The following is a 24524-nucleotide window of genomic DNA, read 5'->3' as shown; positions in this document are numbered from 1 at the left end:
TAGCAGCTGCATTTTACGTGTTTGTTGGTATTATGGGATTTCCAAAACAAAACACAACTTTTTTTTTTTCCTTTCCTCTTCAGATCCACTGAGTCTGGAGATCCACTCATGTCCTGGGCTTAGATGCTCGACTCCTTCGGGGGCAGGTCCACATTGGTGACGGAGGTCACCAGGGAGACAAGACAGTCCGAGGTAGTGCCATTGACAGACCTCCGGATCAGGGACACCCGCTCCTCCACGCAGCCCGCGGACAGACGAGCCTCTGCGTCGTGGTCCCAGCACTCCTCGATGGTCACGCAGAGCTGGGCCAGGCCCTGCACACCAGCGGGAGAGAGGAAACAGATGCCCTTGCTGGTGGCCCTCACTGAGGACAAGCAAACCTGACGATGTTCCTGAGGACCGGGGAGAGCCACGAGCCCATGTGCAGGGGTCTGAGGGAAACTCCCCTCCCGACAGTCACCAGCCTGAGGCCACGGGCCTCCTCCACAGCGCGGACGAAGGGTCCACTGAACCTCAACGTAGGAAGCAGGGGAACCCAGGGCCCTCCGGGGGCAGACATGGCTGCTGCCGCGGAGCAGTGATATTCAAACGAAATCTTATTAGGCCAAGCCCAAACCACATAAGGGCCCAAAGTGCAGTCACAGTGGGAAAAGAGGAAGGCTTCATCCCACCCTGTCCCCCACAGCCCTGGACACCTCCCCGGAGTCCAGGGAACGTGGCGTGACACCCTGTGCTGGAACCAACTGTGTGGAGCTGGGAAAGGCAGCAGGATGGGCAAAATGCCCACACCCAGGAGCAATCCGGCCTGCTCAGCACCGGGACACACTCAGACCTCTCTGGATCTGCTCCTCATCAGGGGATTGGACTGGCAACCCCAGTTTCTCTGCCCTGGGAGACTGAGGAGGTCTGAGGCAGAAGGTAAGTTCCTGGCCCAGCTTCCCTCTCCTGATGCCTAAGTTTTCTCCATTTTCAGCTCTGGGCTCCAGGGAGCAGCATGGCAGCTGAACTTGGCCTCCGCAGCTCGACCCCAGACCATATGGTGAAAGTGCTAGCTCCCACTGGCCCCAAGGATGTCCCTCTTCTGAATTAACCCTTGGGTAGCAGGGGGAAGGACTCAATGGAGCTGGAGGCAAATATCCTTCCAAGAAAGGTAATGATTTACACAGCTGGGGTCTTTTGTACAGTATCTCCAGACTGGAGGGGCCCAGATGCCACAGAGCTAAGCCCTGTTAAGCACTTATGTGATAGGTGTCCTGCCCGGTGATGTACAGTAACTCCTTCAATCTATTACTACCCTGAGGAGACAAAGGCTCAGAGAAATAAAGCAATTTGCCGGAAGTCACCCAGCTACTGACCGGCAGATCCAGGATTCCAACCCACATGCGTCAGGCCCAGGGCCAGTGGGCTCCACTGCACCAGTGCTCCACGGGGGCAACCAGGGCTCTGACGGAGCTGTCAGGCCCCATCGCTCTCTGCGGCCAAAACCAGAGCCGCCTCCCGGCAAAGCACTAACCTCCCCAGACGCTCCCCTGGTGGTTGGGAGGCACTGCACTAAGTGGCCTCTGGCCAGGCAGGGGCGGAGGGGCTGTCCCGCTGCCTGAGCCCCCTCTCTGACCCTGCCACACACGGGAGGGGCTGCCCTCTCTGCCCCCCAGGCCCCTCACCGGGTGTTTCAGCCAGTGATCCTTGATGGCAGGCCGCATCTTCTTGTGCACGACCACCTCCTGCAGCTCCTCCAGTGACGGGTGCTGGCCAATCTCTTCCTCAAAAGGCAGCATGTACTCGTCCACAGGTCCTGGGGGCGGAGAGAGAGCCCGGCGGGGTCACCCTAGCGCCCAGCCCCGCCCCCCCCCACACCCAGAATGCTCAGGGCTCCCGTCCCGCTCACCATCGGCAGCTTTGCAGCGGGACACGAGCTCCCACAGCACCAGGCCCATGGCGTACATGTCGATGCGCAAAAAGGCGTCTCTCTGGAAGTTGATGGCTCCCTCAAGCACCTCAGGGGCCATGTACCGCCGTGTGCCCACCTGCACGGGGACAGGGGAGGGTCTGCGGTCACCGACCACGCACAAATGCACGCACAGCTGGACACAGGAGCTACAGCCGTGTGCACAGCAGGGCCATCAACAATGACGGCCGTCCCAGACGCACCACATCCCCGGGGGGCCCCGGGGTCATGAAGTAATGACTACTGTAAAGCGTCATTCGAGACAGCAGTAATCTACCATGAACTGCTGCCTCCATCAGCACCACGAGGGGCTGCACAGATGACGTGTACTTCACTGAGACGCACGCCAAAAGCAAAAGGGGGAGAATACTTAAAAATAGTAATAGCCGTTGTTTTAGGATGATTTGCTCAGGCTAAACCTTAGGTTACTTTTTCTAGGTTTCTGGTTTGGATTCTTAGTATACTCTTATTTATCTTATTTTTATCTTGTTTAATAATTACAACTGAAAGAAGAAGGGAAATCTGTTTCTCACTGGCTGGCCCGGGAAACCACGCCACCCTCCAGGCCTCGCTCTCCCCACTGGTGAAACGAAAGCCCTGTGCCCCCACGTCTTGCACCCCCTGAGGCTCGTCACCTGCCCATGAGTGTCCCCCGGAGGTTTCCCTGGCTCAAACCGAACAGCCAGGCCGAAGTCAGCCAGCACGGCCGTGAGGTCACTCTTCAGCAATACATTCTTGCTCTTAAAGTCCCTGCGGAGACAGTGGACTGAGACAGAGTCGAACATGTGGTCCAACTGACCCTGCTCCTGGCCTCCCACCTTAACTCCCAGAAACCCCAGGCCAGGCCATCCCACCCGTGGGGAGCAGGGTCTGCGCCAGGGTGGAGTTCCATGAAGCCACACGGGCAGGCAGCTTTAGGACCCTCCCTCCACTGGTGTGAGAATCCAGAACTGCACTCCCGCCAGAGCTGCAACACTGACCCCAGCCCGGTGCCCAGCATCGAAGGCCAGCCCTCACGTTCTCAGAGGGCTTGAGGAGGGCGCATAGCAGCCAGGGATGCGAGTTTTCTGGGAAGAATTTACACTATCTGGGATGTGAGTGAAAAGAGAAGTTTCAGTGAACTGGCCTGGGTTCTGAGCAGGCCCCCGAGGCTCGAGCCGCTGTGGGAGCGCGGCGCGGGTGCTGAGGCTGCGCTCGGCCCGGCCCCTCCCTAGCAGGTCCTCAGTCTCCCCGCGCCTGTCTCAGCCTTGCCGTGAGGGCTAAACCGATGCACGAATGTTTAGGGCCACCCCTGGCACACTTACTATGCACTACCGTTAGGTGGAACCATATGGAAGAGTCGACATTCAACCGTTTTAGACCTACAACAATGGCAATTTCATACAGTCAACCTCCTATGTCATTCATGTTATTACCATCGGGGCCCTTCAGCTTTGAACCCTGGAATTCGAGGCTCACTCCCTCCCTCACAGCCACAGAGCCACACTACACTAGGTCTACTTCTCTGCGCCACTGTTCCTTCACCTGTAAGAGGGGCAGGGAGAAACAGTACCTATCTCGCAGGGCAGTAATGAGGCTGAAATGACTTGGTGTTTCTAAGTGCTTAGAGCAGTGCCTGCCACTGTGATGAGAAGGTAGCACAGTGGCTCTCCAAGCGCCATCCAAGAACCCCAGTGAATCCCCGAGACTGTTTCAGGGGATCTGCAAGGTCAGCATTCTTTTCATAATAATCCGTTATTTGCCTTTTTTTAAGCTCATTCTCCCAAGAATATAGAGTTTTCCAGAGGTTACACACACACGTCATCACTCTGACAGTTAATGGAATATGTGTGCTCTAATACAGCAAATATCAACACACATAACCCACAAGAGTGTAAAGGGATCCTAACCATAAAGTTTGAGACCTGCTAAACCAACTCTCCAAAGTTACAGTCAGCAGTCGGCACTTCCTCCTGCGGCCACTGGAGGGCACCAGAGAACTGACTTGCGAGGCCACAGCCTGCAGGGGACGTGGGCAGAAGGCAGGGGAAGAGTCAGGTGGGCACAGGGTTTTGTGCGGTTGCCTCTGACACACCACAGAGCAGCTAACCACGTTTATGAAGCTGCGACCCCCAGGCCCTGCTCTCACCCTCCAACCCTCTCTGCAGCTCCAGGTCAAGCGCAGAGAGGGCAACTGCTAACCCAGGTACCTGTGGGCAATAGACGGTTTGTGGCCCTCGCCACGGCACCAGGGCACGTCCTCGTGTAGGTATGAGAGGCCTCTTGACATTGTCTCTGCCACGTGACACAGTTCATTCCATGTGATGATGTTCCCCTTGAGGTAATCCGTGAGGGAGCCCTAGAGGGAACAGACAGACTCTGGGCACAGGAGGACAGGATCCAGCCCAGCCCCGGGAGGGCCATCTCCATGGACCACTGGCTGGGCTTCCCACCCCCGACCCCGGGATGCTGGAATTCATGAGGCCAGGAGGGGTTGGGAAGGGGGTGTCGTCAGAGAGTGATAATCATGAAGTCACTACTCCCATTCGTAAGAACTGATCCCAGGGCGAGGGGTTCTTATTGCAGACCCTCATGTCCACACCCATGAAGGGTGACCTCGGGGGAAGGCCAGTGGGGCCCACGGTCACCTCCCGTGGGAGCAGGGTCCACAGGGTGTGGCTCACCTTGTCGTGGAAGGCCGTGATGAGCCACAGCTCCACCTCCAGGTTTGAGCCTCGCTTCTCAGCGGCAATGAACTGCAGCAGATTCTCATGCTTCATGCCAGGTGTGCTGAAGATCTCCCGTTCACTCTGCCACGACTGCTTGTCCTGAGGCAGGGATGCGGCTGAACCCCACCGCAGCCACGCCACCCTGCAGCTTCCCACTACCCCCAACCTCAGCCCCCGTGAGGGAGGTGGAGCAGGACTGAGCCGGGCCCAGGACCACAGACCAACAGTGACCCCTGAGATCACTAAGGCCAGCACCTGATTTACAAAGGGGGCCACTGAGGTCCAGAGACAGAAGTGAGGAGCCCAGGACCACCCACCAGTGAGAAGCAGAGCAGGCCTGGCTTTGCCAAGTGTCCCAGGCAACTGCTCGGGGTAGCCTGGTGTCTAGGGCCTCTAAGCAGAACCTGATGTCAAAACAAAACCCTGAAAACCAGACTGGATTGAGGTTTTGCAAATCAAAGTTTTGCAAAGCCCTCCCCTAGGCCCACGGTGAATGTCACCACCCCCAATGGGGCCCACTCCTCTCTCATCCCAGCTGTACAAGACGTGGACTGCCCTGGGGCAGAGAGCTTGGGCCCCGCAGGCACACACGCACCTGGAGTGGGAAGATCTTGACAGCCACAAAGTCGTTCATGAGTTGTGCCTTCCAAACACAGCCAAAGCGCCCCCGAGCCTTGATCTCCAGCAACTGCAGTGGCTTCAGGCCCACCAGAGGGGATGGGGGTGGAGGTCCAGGGTCCTGGGGGGATCGAGGGCTTAAGAGGATCTGGCCTGGCCTCCCCACCTCTACCCTGCCCGGCCCCAAGCCAGCCCCATCTCACCTCATGGATGTCCACGTGGCCATAGGGGGGCTTGCGATGCCGGTACATCCAGAAGGCCAGCAGGACAATGAGGGAGAGGCCCCCGATGGGCAGCAGCGAGTAGGCCAGCACAGTGAGCAGGGTAGGGGCTGTCGGGGGTGGCTCGTACGTGACTGGGGGACACACGGAGCCCGGCGTCACACAGCCCGCCTACCCGCACACCTCCAGGGCCAGACCAGAGAGCCCTGCGGCTAATCCCCACCCCACGGAGGAGCCGAGCGGTCGGTGGGGGGCCAAGGCCGGCCCACATCGCTCCCCCCCTCACCTTCCGGGCCGCCCGCCTCGGGCAGGTGGGTGAAGCGCTCGTTGCAGAAGTTGCCTTCACAGCAGCAGAAGTACACCTGGGGGTTCTCCTCGGTGGCCACGCACTCCTGCCTGGAGGAACAGTTTCCCATCCGCTCCTCAGGTGAGGGACAGACTCCCTGGGGCGGCCCAGCCAAACCCCTCCCCACAGAGGACCCCACAGGGAACCAGGCGGGGGGCGGGGGGAGAGCGTGAGCCCACTTCCCCTAAAGCGGGACCCAGGGTCAGGAGGGACAACAGAGGGTGGACGTGCACCCAGAGCCCTCCTGGGGACCTCACAACGGGGGCAGGGACCCAGCACCACCCCTGCTCGCCCAGGCTGCCACGAGAGCCCGTGTGTCCCCGCCTTGGCTCCAGACACCCAGCCCCAGCGGCACTGGCACCTGTCGTAGCAGTTGAAATCGTCCAGCCAGCAGCCCTTCTTGACCAGCTCGATGGTGCCTGAGCTGTTGCGCCAGGAGGCGTAGCAGTGCAGCCGCTTGTCCTGCTCGCCCTCGCAGCGCTCCAGGCCGCTCTGGTTGGTGCGCTCCAGCTCCCAGTTGGCGTTGTAGTAGATGCACTCCCGCGTCTCGGCCTCCCCGCGCCCGGAACCTGTGCCCGGGGGAGAGAGCTGCTGCCGAGTAGCCCCAGGCCCACGAGGGAGGCAGGGTGCCAGACTGACAGCCAGATGCACAGTGGGGGGCTCCTGGGTGGGAGGGGGGCTGCTTCCCTGCAGCAGCAGCAGCAATGAATGGAGGGGCCCTCAAAACCCCAGGGCACGGTCAGAATCACTGTGTCGTCCGGGTGGGGCGGGAGGGGGGTGCTAAAAATGCACATCCCTGGGATGTCCCTGGTGGCGCAGTGGCTGAGACTCCGTGCTCCCAGTGCAGGGGGCCCTGGTTCGATCCCTGGTCAGGGAACCAGATCCCACACGCATGCCGCAACCAAGAGTTCACATGCCACAACTAAGGAGCCCACGTGCTGCAACTAAGGAGCCTGCCTGCCGCAACTAAGACCCCGTCCAACCAAATAAATTTGTTTAAAGAATGCATATTCCTGGGCCCTGCCCAGACCCATCCATTTGGAGTGGGGGCAGGATCTACATTTTTTATTTTTTGTTTTTTTTTAAATTTTATTCATTTAATTTATTTATTTGGTTGCACCAGGTCTTAGTTGCGGCAGGCAGGCTCCTTAGCTGTGGCATGAGAACTCTTAGTCGCGGCATGCATGTGGGATCTAGTTCCCTGACCAGGGATCGAACCCGGGCCCCCTGCATTGGGAGCGCGGAGTCTTAACCACTGCGCCACTAGGGAAGTCCCTGGATCTATGTTTTTAACCATCCCCCTCTGTCTCGGGTGGTTCTGATGCAGACCTCAGGGACCACATCTGAGAAAATAGGAGGGCAGCTTCCTGCCGCTGTCTCTGCCTTGTCTCAGAGCAGCTCCACTAGTGAGAGGCAGGGCTGAGAGGATGGGGTGGATCTCGGAGACCAAAGGCTAAGTGAGCACCAGTGGCAGGGCCTAGGCTGGTGCCGACAATGCCCACAGGCTCCTGCCCACCTGCCGCAGCATTCGGTGGCTGTGCTCTCAAAGCCCCGAGTCCAGAGTGCACAGGGGGCCCACTGCATCCACAGCAGCAATTTCAGTGGGGGTCCCGGGAGACTTGACCTGTGGGGCAGACCCCCAAGCTGGGCTTCTGGGCTTAGCACAAGTTACCACCTCTGGCTGCAAGATGCTCCCAACTTTCTCCTTTATATTTTGGCTCTTCTCTCTCTACTTCCACAGGCCTTTGTGCTTCTTCCATTACCTAATTTATCGCCCTTGACTAATTGCCTGTTGTTGTTTAAAGGATTATTTCAGACATTCAAAAAGTATAAAAATAATGTAACCAAAGATAACTCCCCAGAGAAAATAACATAACGAACACTCATGTAAGAAACAAAACAGGGACTTCCCTGGTGGCACAGTGGTTGGGAATCCGCCTGCCAATGCAGGGGACACGGGTTCGATCCCTGGTCTGGGAAGATCCCACATGCCGCTGAGTAACTAAGCCCATGCGCCACAACTACTGAGCCTACACTGTAGAGCCGCGAGCCACAACTGCTGAGCCTGCGTGCCACAACTGCTGAAGCCTGTGCACCTGGAGACCATGCTCCCCAACGGGAGAGACCACCGTGATGAGAAGCCCGTGTAGCACAACGAAGAGTGGCCCCTGCTCGCCGCAGCTAGAGAGAGCCCACACGCAGCAACGAAGACCCAACACAGCCAAAAATAAAAAAAAGAAATAATTAAAAAAAAAAAAAAAAAAGAAAGAAAGAGACAAATCATTACAAATGTGCTTGACAACTGCTTTTTAAATGTCAGGCTTCCCCCACAGGACTGCAAAGCTGATGCTTTAACTGCAGAAGCCTTGACTGTCTTGAGTGCTAGAACCAGTTCCAGACACAGACCGGATAGAAGGATGGATGTATGGAAGGAAGGAAGGACCAACGGTCAGACAGAAGGACAGAGCTATCTCCTGGCTAGAGCAGGATTCTGAAGAGAGGGGAAAACAGAAGGGATGGCCTCAGCCTGCAGCCCAAGCCCTAGGGTCCTCAGGGGAGCTTCCATCTCCGCTCAGACAACAAGCCCCCACCCCCTGTATAAGGCAAGGAGCCCGAACAAGAGAGGCCACCAGACATCAGGAATGGCCCAAGGCTGGCCCAGCTCCTCTCTCCAAGCTGCTGATCAGGCAGAGACCCCTCTGGCCACTACCGTGTGGCCAGGACCCAGGTGGTCAGGGCTGGGAAGTCCAAATCTCAAGGCTCCAGGTAGAACCCAAGGGTTCAGGATGACACTGGACCCCCACCTGACAAGATCCTCCTACAGACCAACTGAAAACAAAAGGCGCCCTTGACCCCATTCAAGTCCTGGTTCTGATGCTTACTGGCAAGTGATCCAGCCACCCCGTGCCTCCATTTCCCCACTCATGAAAAGGGGATGATAACAGAACCTACTTCCTTGGCTGTTCCAAGAGCGAGATGAGTTAATGCATTTTAACGCTGGTTAGCACAATGCCTGGCACGTTCGCTGTTATATTCGAGCCTGACCCCCCCTGCTGCCTATGCCATTTCGTCACAGCACAAGCCCCCTGCCCTGTCAGGCTGGGAGTGTGCACACCCAACCTGCAAGAGCTTTGCATTCAGAGCCCCAGGGGGACCAGGGGAGACTGGGAGACTCCATGCCCCCCCTCACCACACCCAGCCTCTGCTGCCAGCTGGAGAGGGATTCCCCCTCCTCCCTGGCACTCCGCTTCTGCACACACTCAGCTATTTATAGCCTCTGGCAACACTCCAACCACAAGGCCACCTCCGCCTTTTAACAGACACAGGGTTCCTGCCCACACTCACAGAGCCGGGGCCCCCTGCAGAGGAGGCTCCCCGACCCCAGCCCACTCGCCCATCCTGGCAGGCGAGGAAGCTGTGCCCCCTCTCACGCGCTGCCTCAGAGCCCTGTGGGGACCCTCCCCCCACACGCCGGGGCGAGGGGCTCACTACCCTGAGCACCAGCCAGCCCAACCGGCAGCCTCCGAAGGAACCAGGTCTACCAGCGTCAGTGTCCCCAGCAGGCCGTCCTTACGTTCCAAGGGGCCTACCCCTCGGCAGAAAGATGCCCCCAGGGCTCCCCTAGCCCCCAGTCCAGGCAGAACAGAGAAACCCCGCTCCTGGACACGCACCACCACCGAAAGAAAGAGCACATGCAGATTCCACTCAGAACCCACATTCCAGGAGCGGGATGAACCTAAATGATGGGCTTTGACACTTGAGGTCTATTTCCCAGGCCAGCTGACTCTGGATGTACCCGACTTGCACTGGGGAGACAAGGGGAAAATCCAGTGGGGAGAGGAAGAGGGATGAAGAGGTGAGGCAGAGCCTTGGTGGGAGGGTTTGGAGCTAGAGGGGCCACGCCTCCCCTGGGGTCCCCCGAGCTCTGGCCTTGGGGTGCATCTAGCTCAGCCAACATCTCCCAGAGGTAGCGCGGACCCCAGTAGCCAGTGGGCCACTGCACCCTGCCCCTGGCTCCTGGAGGCCCCTTGGCAGCCCCCGCCTCCCTGTGGGCGCAGCCCACCTACACTGTAGAGTGGTGAGAATGCAATGCCAGCCACCACCACATCCACCTCAGGCCCCTTGCACCAGCGCACCCCCCCAGGAGCCGCCACGCCCGAGATGTGGCCACACAAGGCGAGCCCAGCCTTCTCCCTCATGGTCCAGCCTCCAGGTCTGCCCAGAGAGGAGGGGCAGCCCCCCCCACACACAGTGGCCAGGCTTTCTTCCCGGGAGGCCCTGCTTCAGGCTCCCCTAGCCCTGCCCCCTCAGGGGGTCCTGCCGTCAGCTGAGCACCTGCTGTGCCCGCAGGTTCCTCCAGAGGAGCCAAGGGTCCTGAAGGTGAGGGCTCCCTGCCACAGTGTCTGTATCCAAGTTTATGACTCCACCTCCCCCGATCCACGCAGGAGCATCTTCACCATCTTCCCACGACCAGTGAGGATGGCCCGTGGGGGGGGGGGATCAAGGGAACCTAAATGGAGGTGAGGGGGTGGGCGAAGGGGAGGGCTAGAGCACGAGATAGACAGACACACACACACACACGTGTGTGTGGGCATGCAACGGTGGAATGGCACATACATACAAGAGGCAGAAAAGAATCCTAAACGTGCCTACGTTTATCTTTGAACTTCTTTCACACAAGAGGATAACTCTACCCAAGTTACTTGTTAAGTGTCAAAACCAGGTTTTGAAACCAGGCAGCCTGGCTCTAGAGTACATGCCCTTTACATGCTCTGCGACCTTTATTCTCAGTGCTACAGAACAGTCCACTGCATGGCCTGACCACAACCTAAGTGTCCATCCTCCTGTTGGACCTTTAGGTCATTTACAACACTTGCTGACTTAAGCACTGCCACTGTGAACCCTCCCGAATCCTCTTTTGCCTGTTTTCTGGTGCTCATGAGCGTGCATTTCTCTAGGGAATACAGCCACACGTTAGAGATATGGGACATAAGGATGAGCATCTCCAACTCACTGGATACAGTCACACTGTTCTCCCAAGTGGATGCACCAATTTATGTGCCCAACAGACTCCAGCCCCACTGAGCCACGCCGTCAGCCCCTGATACGTGCGCACCTGGTCAGGGTGAAATCGTACATCATGGTTTTGATCCACATTTCCTGACTGCTTGTGAGAACGATCATGCTTGTGTTCATCAGCCCCTTCTGAGAACTGCCTGTTCGCATCCATTCCCATTTTTCTGCTGGGCTGCTTTTCCTTTGGGTTACAGAAATTTTTTACATATTCCAATAAAACGTTTCTTACTACATAGTAACCCCCTTCATTTATTTGTTTGCTCTTTGCCAGAAAGTCTACTTTATGTGACACTAACATAGCTATATGACATTTCTTGTAGTATTTTCCCAGTTTATCTTTTTCCAACTTTTATTTTAAATCTGTCTGTATCTTTTTTTATCCCAACTCAATCTAACACTGTCTTTGATCCTAGAATTGACTCCTGTTACATTTATGATTACCAGTATGTTTAAATTTGTTTTTTCTCTACTGCTACCACCTTGGATTATCTTTTTAAATTCCATTATTTCAGCCACTTCTGGTCTGGAAGTAATGCACCCTATTTCTATCCTATTATAAGCTAGCCTTTAAGTTTTAATATGTACATTTATGCTAAAAGCCTGAAGTTAATCAACATCTCTTCCATCCCTCATTGGAACTTAATTGTTCTAACTCCAATTACCTCCTTCCAACTTACATTAAATTAGTTTAACATAATATCTGTGTTCCACATTTAATCAGTTGTTCTTCTTATCCGCCTCCCAAAGCAGATATTAGTTGTGTTTTATAAAGCAGCATTTTCTTTTTTTTTTTTTTAATTTAATTTAACTTTATTCTTGGCTGCATTGGGTCTTTGTTGCTGCGAGCAGGTTTTTCTCTGGTTGCAGTGAGCGGGGGCTACTCTTCGTTGCAGTGCACGGGCTTCTCATTGCGGTGGCTTCTCTTGTTGCAGAGCACGGGCTCTAGGCGTGTGGGCTTCAGTAGTTGTGGCACACAGGCTCAGTAGTTGTGGCTCGCGGGCTCTAGAGCGCAGGCTCAGTAGTTGTGGCGCAAGAGCTTAGTTGCTCTGTGGCATGTGGGATCTTCCCAGACCAGGGCTCGAACCCGTGTCCCCTGCATTGGCAGGCGGATTCTTAACCACTGCACCACCAGGGAAGCCCAACATTTTCTTATTAGTCCATACATTCTCCAGCTTGTCTGCTCACCCTTCTTAGAAGGAAGATCTCCACTCTTCCTTCTAGGACCACTGTCCTTCCTGAAGAACATCTTCCTTCAGTAAAGATCTTTTGGTACAGAAGCCTTTGTTCATCTTTCTGAAAATGTTAGTTTGTTCTTTTTCCTCACTGACAGTTCAGAAGAACATAAACTTTTAGGTTGAGTTATTTTCTCTCAGCATTTTGAAAATATTATTCCACTGTCTTCTGGCTTCCACCATTATTGCTGAAACGTCTACTATTAGTTTAACTTTGTACATATTCTGTCTTTTCCCTCTGGCTGCTTTCTTAGATCTGCTTCCTGCAGTTTCACTATAAGCTATGTGTCTAAGTCCATGTTTAAATTTCTTTGTACTGCTTGGAAGAATCTGCTTTTAATCTGATGATTCATGTCTTTCACCAATTCTGAAAAATTCTTGGCTTTTATCAATTTGAATATTGCATCTCCCTATTCTATGATTCTGAAATTCCTATTACAAGTATCAGACCATTCCCAGTCTCTTAACTCTGCTTTCATATTTTTCAATTCTGTGTCTAAGCACCATTACAGATAATTCTACAGGTCTAACTTCCAATTCATTAATTTTCTCTTTAGCTGGGTCTAATCTGTTTAGTTCTTCTATTTAATTTATAAATTCAATTAATCTATTTTTTTATTTCTAGAAGTTCTATTTTTTTTTTTTCTGGCTGCATTGGGTCTCCATTTCTGCGCGTGGGTTTTCTCTAGTTGTGGCGAGTGGGGGCTACTCTTCTTTGCAGTGTGCAGGCTTCTCACTGTGGTGGCTTCTCTTGCTGCGGAGCACAGGCTCTAGGGCACGCAGGCTTCAGTAGCTGTGGCACGCAGGCTCAGCAGTTGTGGCTCACAGGCTTAGTTGCTCCACGGAATGTGGGATCTTCCCAGATAGGGATCGAACCCGGGTCCCCTGCACTGGCAGGCAGATTCCTATCCACTGCGCCACCAGGGAAGTCCCTAGAAGTTTTATTTTTAAAAAAACCTTCTTGGTCAATTTTGATACTTCTGTTCTTTGTCATACTTCCAAATCCCTCACTTCTAATTCCATAATTTAACTTCCTGAACATCTATTTCTGCCACTTGTTACTTTTGATGATTTCACTCATGGTATCTTGTTTCCCTGTGTGTTTTGGAATTTTGGATTCTGTTTTTGGATACAGAGTTTGTGTTCAGTGGGGGCCTTTTCTGTGGGAATAAAAAGTGAAGCCAAGTTTGAGGGGGCAAACTTCCAGAGATAATTTATATTTTTGCTTCTGCCAAATTCTCTAGGACATTACCAATCTGGAATCACTTTAATTACTCAACTCCCAGGAAACACAGATTGTATAAACTCCAACTCCAAGCTCATGGAAGCACAGACCTATGGTTACAAATTCTCAAGTGAAACTACCCACTCCCCACCAACCAACAGTTTTATTATCTATTCCCTTTATCAGCAGAAGAATGTTCCCTCTAGTCCATACTTTCACTGAATGAATAACGCTGTGGAAGTCTTATCATGTGAGAGCCTCAGTCTCAATTCCACATCTTATATCCTGTGCCTCACACACTGCTACTAAACCCACATCTCTAAATTATGGAGAGAGGCAAAGTCCCCCAGGGAAAAGCAGCTTTAACCAGTGAAGCGGTACAGCTCTAGCTTCCAGCCCACTCTTGCTTGTTCCTTACTTTGTTATACATGCAATCATGCATATACATTTAAAAAGGATATTTGTTATACTTTATCCAGCATTTCTATGTGTCTTGTATGAAGAGGTTTTTCAGCTGTTTTGTTCACTATTATTGCCAGAAATGGAAGTTCAGGAGCAATCTCCAAGGGTGACGAAAGGAGCTCTATCAGCCTAGGAACAAGGAATCAAGCTAGGTCACCTCAAGCCACTTCCAACGTCGAACTTTGTAAACGATTCCTTGGCACCATCCATGGAACAAGGTGTGGGTCCAGGGCCATTCTCTGAAACACTTGCCTTTCTCCAGGGCCCATCATTCCTGAAGGACAGTGGTGAGAGAGCTTCCAGGTAAAGGGCAAGGATTATACACAAATGTTATTTTTGCTCTCTCCTGTAACCCCACTATAAAACCATAGCAAAGAAAAGGTTTTTAAGGCATAAACCCATAAGGACAAAAAGAACGGGAAAGCACCACAGAAATGAAGTTCTGAAGTTGGAAAGCAAATATACACAAGTGGCCACTGATCACACAGACTCCTAATCTGGCTGTGGAGAAAGCTGAGAAGCAACATGATTTCCACCATCTAACATCTTCATCCCACTTTAGAGTTTGTCTTCTTTTGGCTCCCCCTCACCTCTACATCTTTGGGGTCCCAACCCAAAAAGAGGGGCTCACTATACCCACCCTCTCTTTAGAACTCCAATTCCTGTCTTCCTAGCCCAAGTCTATCAAATGCAAGGCTCAGCTTCTCAGCTGCCCATATGGAGCTGAAAACAGACCCAAATGTAAAAGTCACCACCCAAGGCCTCTGTTCTCACACATATTCTGGCCTGGTAGGTCTCAGCATTGAGAGATAGCTGTACAATGCTTTCAACCAGAGATGTTTTCTCAGTTTGTCCATCTTTTCAGGTGCTTTCAGAAAGAGGGTTGGTCCTGATCATCAAAAGAGGAAATCTCCATATCTACTTTTAACCCAGGTTTTAGATATATTTTCAGGACCATATATAATACCCAAAGGGGATACCTCTACACAAACACAACAACTGAGATACCAGTGTAGAGATAAGACTGTCCTTAGAAAGTGTTAATCGAGAAGAACACTGACCCCAAAGCAGAGTCCTGAAAAAAGTAACTTCCATTCCAAAGTGTAATTCAAGAGGAAAATTCACTTTCAACCAACTTTATTATTTCAGACTCTTATGAACTGAATTGTGTCCCCCTCCAAAATTCATAACCGCCAATGTGACTGTCCTAGGAAATAAGGTCTCTAAAGAGGCAATCAAGGTCAATTAAGGCCATATGGGTGGGGCCCTAACCTAACAAGACTGATGTCCTTATAAGAAGAAGAAGAGACACCAGGAGTGTACACACCCAGAGAGAAGGCTGTGTGAGGACACAGCAAGAAGGCAGCTGTCTGCAAGCCAAGGAGAAAGGACTCACCAAGAACCAATCCTGACAGCACCTTGGTCTTGGACTTCAAGCCTCCAGAACTGTGAAAACTAATATCTGTTGTTTAAGCCACCCAGTCCGTGGTATTCCATGGTATAGAAGCCTAAGCCGATTAATACACAGACAGTGCACATCACCTGTACAATGTGGGAAAGCTGGCTGGGACATCACTTACACTGGAAACAGTACCCTTAACCCACTTCCACCTGACTCCACGAGCAGGGCCTGACATGTGGGCTTACACAAGGAATCCCAGTAAAATAGTAGTGAAAGAGTAGAGAGCACACTGAAGAAGGGACTAGGAAAGCAGGGGCTTTGGAGAACAAGTCATCTCAAATTGTCTTCTTTAATTCTTCAGCCAGTCAAGGCAGAAGATCGTGCAAGGGAACAAGGCACATGCTCAGCCAGGAACTGAAGCTCACCAGAACCCTTTCTGGTGTGAAAAGCCCCTCAGCAGACTCTAAAATAATTCTTTTACAAGTTTCTCCCATACCTCCTACCACCATTATCATCACACGTGACATCAGGATCCTTCCATGCCCAGAGCTTGTCAAACACACAGGGTGCACCAGTATAGCCCTGCTCCCCACAACCTTCAGCAAGAGCCTCAGTCTCTCTGAGAGGTGGAGGCAGCATGGAGCCTAGCTAGTGAGCACACACAGACACACACATGCACACCCACCCCAAACCCAGACCATATCCTGGCTAGTCCACTGCCACCTCCCCTTTGTCGGCACAGTAACCAGGAGCCTCAGACATGGGAAGCAGCCTCTCTGGCGCTCCTCAGATACCAGGTCAGTGGAAGTAAGCACCCTCCCTGTCCGGGCACCCTTCATCAGGTGGGCTATTTCCAACCTCTATAATCTAACATTACGCAGGACACACACACCACCACCATCACCACCACCACCACGACACAGTATAACCATGTATAATCGTTTCTCGATATCTATCAAAATTTAAAATACACATGTCCTGGGGCTTCCCTGGTGGCGCAGTGGTTAAGAATCCACCTGCCAATGCAGGGGACACGGGTTCGAGCCCTGGTCCGGGAAGATCCCACATGCCGTGAAGCAACTAAGCCCATGCGCCACAACTACTGAGCCTGTGCTCTAGAGCCCGTGAGCCACAACTACTGAAGCCAGCACGCCTAGAGCCTGTGCTCAGCAACAAGAGAAGCCACGGCAATGAGAAGCCCGTGCACCGCCATGAAGAGCAGCCTCCGCTCACCGCAACTAGAGAAAGTCCAAGTGCAGCGATGACGACCCAACACGGCCAAAAATAAATAAGTAAAAGTAAATAAATAAATAAAAAGACTGAGGTAGATCCATATACATTAAAAAGATTGCCAGAACAGATCTCTGAGTTTAAAAAGCCATGACAGGGACTTCCCTGGCAGTCCAGTGGTTAAGACTCTGCGCTTCCAATGCAGGGTTCATGGGTTCAACATCTGGTTGGGGGAACTAAGATCCCACATGCCGCACGACACAGCTTAAAAAAAAAGGCCATGACACGCGACAACACGGATGCAAGTCACAAAACATGGTGAGCAAAAGATGGACATAAAGCAGTTCATCCTGTAACATTTCATTCATTTAAAGCACAATGACAGTCCAAAATAACATACGCTGTTAGAAGTTGGGATAGTGGTTACCCTTAGGGGTTTAGGGGTAGAGACTGGAATGGAGCAAGAGAGGGCTTGCTTGGGGAGAGGCCGGTAAATTTCTGATTCTCGATCTGGATGCTGATTACATCAGCATATTCAGTTTGTGAAAATTCCTCAAGCTGTCACTTATGATAATTACGCTATCCTATACATATTTTATATTTCAGTTAAATGTTTGAAAAAGAGTAATACCATTTTAGGTTAAAAAAAAAAAAAAGCTTTATTTCTCTAAGTACTTCTATAGATACATATGTCAAGCGTCTAGAAGCTATCCACCAACCTGAGAAGGCTCACTTCTGGAGGAGGACTCAGACGGCGGACCAGGCTGGTAAAAGAGACCCCGGTTTTATCTGTAATATCTAAATTTCTGCAACTGAATCCATATGTATTACTTGTAAAACTAAAAATTAATAAAATTTTAAATGGGAAAAGAAGTTATGGCCAATGTGACCACCACTCAACTATATGCCAGGGTGGCTAACCAGGAGACCCCTGGATGAGGGCAGACTTGGGAGGGGTTTTTCATGGTAGGGGAGACAGGACCGCATTGCCCTGGCTCTGCTCCCCCACGTAGTCCTGCAGGACCCACTCTCAGGTAGCGGGTTCACAGGAGGGGCCAGCCAGGTGGGAAGGGAAACCAGAATTCACCTAACTTTTCTGACCCTCTATTTTCTAAGCCCCAGCAGCAGATGAACCCTGATCCCCTCTGCCCTCAGGGCACAAAGGGCTCTACTTATGAGGCCTGGACCACAGGGCTCTCCTCTAACTCCCACTCCCACTCCCACCCAAGCCAGCAGTTCCAAGGAAGGCCCTGGTCTGCCTGGCTTGTGAGCACCTGAAGGGAATGTAAAACTTGGGTAAGAAGGAAATTCCCAAACAGGATATAAAGTAAGGGTTTCTTAACCCATGATTGCCAGCCCAAGGCTCTGAGAACTCATGCATGCTTTCTGAATCAATGAGGAGGAAGGGGGAAGGAGGGCTGTCAATGACACTGGACGTTAAGAGGCATTGTCCTCATACCTAAAAACACTGTGCATCACTATGCAAGCCAGAAGGAAAAAACATCCTGGCATCAACACTCAAGAGCGTCAGCTTCCAGGTCAGCCTCCTGTTTTCACTGGTTCAGGTCTAGGAGGTAAGCAGGGGCCCCTCCCTCTCCTCAGATGGACAGACAACAGCTGTCTGGTCACATCTTCCGAAATGCTGGGCCCAAGCCCCAGGAAGCAGCCTCCTCCATCCTCCAGCCAAGGGCTTGGGTTTCCAAGCAGCCTTCCTCTTCCTTCCCCAGAACTAATTTTAGCCTCCTTGGTTGTCAGAGTGGAACTGAAATAGTCGGCAGAGAAACGTTTGCAAACAAGAACATGCGCTCACCTCACAGAACGCCTCAGCTCCAGCCCAGAAACCAGGCAGAGGAGAAGTCCCACTGAGTGGCAGGCCCAGCCCCTAGAAGGCCCCTGGGAGGAGTCACATGCGCCCACTGGGGCAGGCTTCCTTTCCAACCCCCAGTCCCAGCAATCACGTGCCCATGAATGAAAACACCCAGCTAGGGCTGCCAGTCCCTGAGAGAGTTCGAAAAAGGCACATGTATGTGTACAGCCAGACTGGGATAACCAGGGCCAGGCATGGGGCTGTCCAAATGCGGGAAGCCATGACTGATCCTGGGCCAGGGGAGGCACAGCTGACCCCCAAACAATCTCAGCCTGCGTTACCAGTCGGTTTCCAGTACCTACCATTGTCTCAGACAAAAACAGCACTGAGAAACTTTAAAAACAGACTCAGAAGAGGGCAGCAGCCTCTACTCTCCCCCATCCCCGCCCCCACCCAACAACCTAGGCATCCAGAAGCAGCACCGCCAGGACCTCAAGGACCAGGCACCTCTGGGGCTGGGATGGCAGGCCTCTGAGTCTGGTGGAGAAAGGCCGAAAAGGAAGCCCCAAACAAGGGGGTGGGTGTCTATTCCGGAACAAAGAACAGGTGACAGAATGGAAGGGAAGGGAAAAAAAATAAAGAATCCTGAGATGGCAACAAAGTCCAGTTTGGAAAGACTCCAAAAGAGATGGAAGCAGAGTCTTAACCCCAGCAAACAAACAAACAAACAAAAAACCTTTAAAATAAGCACTTCACCCACCAGCGACATTGAGAACTTGGAAACTGAAGCTTTTGGGAATGCTTCCTCCTACTCTAAGAAGCGTCTGTAATCCGTTGCCAGTTCAGCAAGCTGTGTTTTGCCGAGTTCAAGATCAGAGAGGAGACCCCATAAAGCTCCCCAGCCGAGCCACGAGTAGGTGGGGGGAGGAGCGGAGGACGAACAGGGGCTGCCAGCCTGCCAAGCACAACCAACAGGCGCCGGTAGAGATCAACCCCCGGGTCTGGGCCCGCGCGGTGCGGGCGCAGTCCCGTCTCCGGCCGTGCAGTCTACCGCACCTCCCCCCGGCCAGGGTGGAGCCGCGCACCTGTACCTTTGGGGAGAGGCGGCGCCCCCGCCCCAGGGTCCACGGGCTCGGAGCTCCAGGCCCAGGGCGGCGCCGCCGCCTCCCCAGGGCGCCCGGCGGCCAGCCCGCTTGCTGGGCTCGCCGGGGAGGGCATGCCCGGCGCTCCGCTAGGCCCGCGTCGGCTGCCAGGTGCGCGCACAGGGGCGCCGCGCGGCGCAGAGGCCCCGGGCCCTCGGGCGAGGCGCGCTGCGAACCTGGCGGCGCGGTCAGGGTGGTGGGCGGGGGCGGCAGGCAGGCTGCCCAGCCACCCACAATCGCCGCCTCCCTGAAACCCGAACCACTTCTGAGAAAACTCAAGGACGCCAGGATTCTCTCCTCGGTGGCCAGGACTCCCGAACCAAGAGTTCGAACCAAACCCTGAGGCTGAAGCAGGAATCTCCTAGGCTTTTGAGGATCCAACCTCCCACCCTGAATCCGATGGGGGGGGGGGTGCGGCGGGGGGTGGTATTAGCCATTAACCCCACCGCCCACAACTCTCTGTCCCTTCAAAGGCATGAGAACATTCTAGATCAGGTTCTCAATCAGGTGATTTGTGCCCCCTCCACTCAGAGCATTTTCGGTTTTCGCGATTGGAAGTGCTACTAGCATTTAGCGGGTAGAGGCCAAGGGATACTGCTAAACATCCTACAATGCACAAGATGCCCTCCCCCCCACACACACACACACCAGAGAATCATGGGGTCCAAATTGTCAACAGTGTCAAGGCTGAGAAACGCTGCTCTAGAATGAGGTCTAGCCAGCCAGGATCCTGCCTGAGGGCTGTCTACCCAGTGTCATTCTCAAAACTATTCCCCAGACCAGCTCCCCCCGACCTAAGCCCCCAGATCCCAGGCCCTGGTAACAGGCCAGTATCTGCAAGTAGATCTAAACTCTGACCTGATGTCTCTCGGTCCTCACTTGCACTACCCTAAGCTCCCAGGTAGGAATACACAGGCACTCAGGGGAGGGCTTCCTGAAGGAAGGGGCGGGGATGGGGGGTGGGGGGTGGGGGGTGGATCAGGGCTGGCATGTGAACACTGGGCAGGGTCACAAAAGGCAGAAGTAAAGGAGAAGTCATGCCCAGTGGCTAGAACAGGGTAGGTGGAGGCAGCAGTGTGGGAACTTGCCCAGTGCACAGCCCCCGGCCAGGACTGATACAATGGGCAGGGCAACCAGGGCAGACAGGCCTTCACGGAGTCCAATCCAGGGGGCCATAATTAGATGGTATCAGTACAAACAGTGAGTGTGCACAAAGTATGTGCATACTCTCACATGGGTTCTCTTTCTTATTTGCATTTATTTTCTGGGGGGGAAGGGTCCACAGCTTTCATCAGATTCTCAAAGGGGCCCATGGTGTAGGATGGGCACTCTTCACTGGGCTCCCTAGAAAGGAAGTTCCTTAGGCGAAGTGCCAGGGGAAGTCCAGGTGCTATTTGGGAATTGAGATGCCCAGAAAGACCCTGCAGAGTAGTGCACCACAGCAGCCCACCCAAGCTGTGGGAGGCCATGGGGTTCCAGATCTTATGTCTTCACCCAGGTGGAGAGCCAGGGAGTCTGGGTGAGTTTCTTACATCATCTACCTTGGAAGCATCTCTAAGAGCTGAGGAGGGTGCCCACTCCTCCCAAAGGGCAGCCCAGCCAGCCAGCCAGGGCAGAGTCTGGAATTCTTAGCAGGTACAAGGACAGGTAGCAGAGGACACCCTTCCCCGGGGAAGGGCACCAACAGCCCATGACTCTGTGGTCCGTGTCCTTGACACCTACCACTACACTGGGCCTGAGAGTCACTTCACTCATTCCACACACACTTCTCCCCTGAGGAAATGGACAGTATCTTTGGGTCAGAGAGAAGCCCGCCTATGACGACAGCTTGGAGCAGTCAAGGCCTGCACTTCCCAATGTGACAGACAGGAATCAGGTCCTCCTCCCCAGCCAATGGCTCCTGACATTTCACTCAGAACACTCTCCAACCCACAGGCCCTGATCTAAACCCCAAGTACAGAGACAGATGTCAGGAGTTCTTGCGGGATACACAGATGTGTGTCCGGGATATCCACTGCAAGGTAAGAGCCAAATGACTTGTTTCCCAAGGACACTGGGCCAGGCACAGAATACAGAAGACGTGCAAAACTAACTAACACTGATCTTGTAACAAGTACCCTGTACCATTATTGCAGCATCAATTCTGCCTTTTCTTTTAGGCCTGCACCATCCAATACGGTAGCCACTAGCCAAATGAGACTACTGAGCATCTGAAATGTGCAAAGTCTGAACTGAGATGTTCTGTAAGTATGAAATACACAGTGGATTTTTATGACAGTACAAAAAATGGAGAATGTCTGTTTTAATACTGATTACAAGTTGAAATGATTATTTTATATACATTAGGTTAAATAAAATATACCATTAAAGTTAATTTGACCTTGTCACGGACTGAATGCGTCCCCTCAAAATTCGTAGGTTGAAACCCTAATGCCCAATGTGATGGTATTTGGAGATGGGGCCTTTGCAAAGGGTTAGACTGGTTCATGAGGGTGGAGCCCCCATGATGGGGTTAGTGGAAGAGGGAAAAAACCCCCACAATCCCCCCACCTCCCCACCCCAAGCACCAGGTAAGCCCATGTGAGGATGCAGTGAGAAGGCAGCCATCTGCAAGCCAGGAAGAGGACCCTCACCAAAACCTGACCATGCTGGCACCCTGACCTCAGACTTCCAGTCTCCACACTGTGAGAAAACAAGTTGTTGTTTAAGTCACACAATCAGCCCAAGGAGACTGAGACACACCTGTTTCTTTTTCCTTTTATTAACATAACTACCAGAAAAATTTAAAGTTATATGTGTGGTTCACACTATATTTCTGTTGGACAGTGCTGTTCTAGATCTTCCTTCTACAAGGGCACTGTGTGCTGCAGGGGGTGTGGGTACTTCTAAACAGCAAGCCAGGAACTTGAAGGAAGGGTATCAAGGAAGTCAAAGGAACAGGAGGGCCAGCTCTGCTCCCACCTGGGCCTGTCGAGGCTCTTCCCATAGTTCTTCACAAGTCAGGGCAGTGGCCACCAAAGGACTGGCTGGTGTCACCGCTAGAAACACCCAGTGACCCCCACTTTCCTCCAGGGCAGGAACACAGGTTGGTGGACTCTGTCCTAACTCTGGCTGCCCCACGTTGCAAGGTGCACTGCTGAGCACTGCCCAAGCCAGGGAAGAGGAGGGAAATACAGTCCTTCCAGGGGCCCAATCCCACCCTGCCCCACATAATCAGGGAGGGACCTGAGACTGGCCAAGCCAGACGGAGATAATTAGGGAGAGGGTTTTGGTCTGAGGCTGTCCTTGTCCTGGGAGGAGGCCCCCTCTGCAGACATGGTCTTGGAAAAGCCCAGCACCTCCAGGAGGGATCCAGAGACAGTCAGGTGAGCTGCTGCGTGCCTAGTAAGTCGTCTGGCTGCAGCCCTTCCCTCTAGAGGCCAACGCCTTCCTTTCACTTCAGAGATCTCATTCTTGGGGAGAAGCACCTCAAAGCAGCACTTAAAAGGCAGAGAAAGGAACAGGTTCAACACCACCAACTCTCTGCATCTACGACACAGGAAATAGCTCCAAAAGACCCATGACACCCCTTCCATATTGTGCCCAGGTACCAATAAGGGGTCTCTGTCCTCTGGTCGCTGCACTCAGGCTACGCAGCTCCAAAGCCCCACTCGGAGAACTCACTTGCCTTCGGTGCAGACAGCTAAACCCTGCTACACTGCAAAGGAGGCGCGTAGAGCGCGAGTGGGGATGAGATGGAGATGCGCGTTCCCCACCCACGCAGCAGCCGGGGGATCCCAGCCCCGCCCCTGCACGCCCGGCCCCGCCCTTCGCGGGTTTCCCAGACTCTACGCTGCTGCCACCGCGGGCGGCTGGGGACCCGCGCTGCATGTGTAATGGGGGCTGGGAACAAAGACGCGCAGGACCAGGCTCCCGGGCTGCCGCACACCCGCCTCTGAGACCGCCCCGGGCTGCTCCCTGGAGCTTTAATGCGCGGCTCCCCACGCTTCCCAGGGCTGCCCAGAGCCGTCCGGAGCCGAGCGCGGAGCCCGTCCCTGCGCGCACACTGGAGTAGGGCGCGTCCCAGCACCGCTAGAAGAGGAAAATCAGTGCTTCGGCCTGGGGGAAAAGCGGTCTCCCAGCGGAACTCCGCGTTTATACACCCGCAACCACACACCCTCAAACACCCGCACGCGAGCCGAGCGCTGGCCGCGAGGGTCACCCACCCCCGCCACGTGCTTCCCGGAGGCCAGAACGAATAGGGACCTGTTGGTTTGTCTTCTCGCCCCACCTCCCCTCCCAGGAGGCCAAAACAAAGCAGTCCCTCGGGGTGTCCGCACCTCGCGTCCCGGGGCGCCGCAGGGAAAGCGGGCGCAGGTAGGAGCTGGCGCCAACGGCGCGCCTCCGGGGGAACACCACGCAGACGCTGCTGGGATGGGGTGCAAGGGACTCCTCCGGGCTGTGTGAAGCGGCCCGCGTCGCTTCGCTACACCTAGTGGCTCTGAGGATCAAGCAATCCTGCCCCCAGCCACTGCTGCACCTACAATCCCGCTACCCCCGTATTAGATCTGACCGCCCCGCTTGGCCACCTTCCTCAAGCTTGGGATTTTCTCTCACTCTCCCTCGGTTCCACGCACCCGTGTAGCCTGAACCCCGACCCTGGGGTCGCCTCCGCGAACCGGAGCCCCGCAGACCACCGCACAGGCAAGATCATGCCCCCAAGATCAGCGAGCAGGGCGCCCCGCGCGCCCCCCGTCCCCGCCCCGGGAGATGCAAGCTGGGTACAGGTGGTGCGGCGAGGAGGCCGCGGGCCCGCCCTTTGTTGGTAAACACCGCACGGCGCCAGAAGCCGCCCCGCGCCCCCCACGCCGCGCCCCGTCCTTACCGGCGCACAGCGATCCCCAGAGGAGGGCGAGGGCCGCCCAGGGCGCCGTCATGTTCCGCGGCGCCGCCCCGCGGACACCCGGAGCCCGCGGGCAGGGCCGCGCGGCGCTCCCGGGGCGCGCAGGGCCCGGCGGCGGCTGCGCTCTCCTTCCCGCTCCTTCCTTCGGTCTTGTTCCCCGCGCGCTTCCCGAGCCTTCGTCCCCGGGCAGCGTGCAGGCTCCAAGGGCCGGACGGCGGGGCCGGG

General features: G+C 54.1%; 1 protein-coding gene across 3 annotated transcripts; it reads right to left on the bottom strand.

Annotated features, from left to right (window-relative positions):
• On the bottom strand, positions 1-24486 carry ACVR2B (activin A receptor type 2B). 3 transcript variants are annotated; one of them, XM_036867657.1, is made up of 11 exons: positions 24282-24486; positions 6203-6410; positions 5782-5891; positions 5478-5629; positions 5252-5395; positions 4612-4755; positions 4138-4286; positions 2584-2698; positions 1889-2027; positions 1665-1795; positions 1-314 (listed from the first exon to the last, which is right to left on the bottom strand). In XM_036867657.1, the coding sequence occupies exons 1-11, from the start codon at positions 24331-24333 to the stop codon at positions 120-122; spliced, it is 1539 nt and encodes a 512-aa protein (XP_036723552.1). In that variant the 5' UTR covers positions 24334-24486; the 3' UTR covers positions 1-119. The 3 variants fall into 3 exon arrangements, with proteins under 3 accessions (XP_036723552.1, XP_036723550.1, XP_036723551.1); XM_036867655.1 differs by lacking the exon at positions 24282-24486 and adding an exon at positions 19367-19544; XM_036867656.1 differs by lacking the exon at positions 24282-24486 and adding an exon at positions 19367-19544 and having other exon boundaries at positions 5478-5605.
• Between the last annotated feature and the right edge of the window lie 38 nt (positions 24487-24524).

Source organism: Balaenoptera musculus, chromosome 11, assembly GCF_009873245.2.
Source record: "Balaenoptera musculus isolate JJ_BM4_2016_0621 chromosome 11, mBalMus1.pri.v3, whole genome shotgun sequence".
Lineage (NCBI taxonomy): Eukaryota > Metazoa > Chordata > Mammalia > Artiodactyla > Balaenopteridae > Balaenoptera > Balaenoptera musculus.
Note: the sequence above shows the minus strand (reverse complement) of the source record. Positions and strands in the feature narration are given on the sequence as shown.

Excerpts from the sequence above, each read along its gene's own strand:
- ACVR2B (XM_036867655.1), bottom strand. The coding sequence starts at position 19,493 with ATGCCCTCCCCGGCGAGCCCAGCAAGCGGGCTGGCCGCCGGGCGCCCT. Across the intron at positions 5,630-5,781 it reads CGAGGCGGGCGGCCCGGAAG|TCACGTACGAGCCACCCCCG; the intron begins GTGAGGGGGGGA and ends TGTGTCCCCCAG. Across the intron at positions 4,287-4,611 it reads TCACGGCCTTCCACGACAAG|GGCTCCCTCACGGATTACCT; the intron begins GTGAGCCACACC and ends TGTTCCCTCTAG.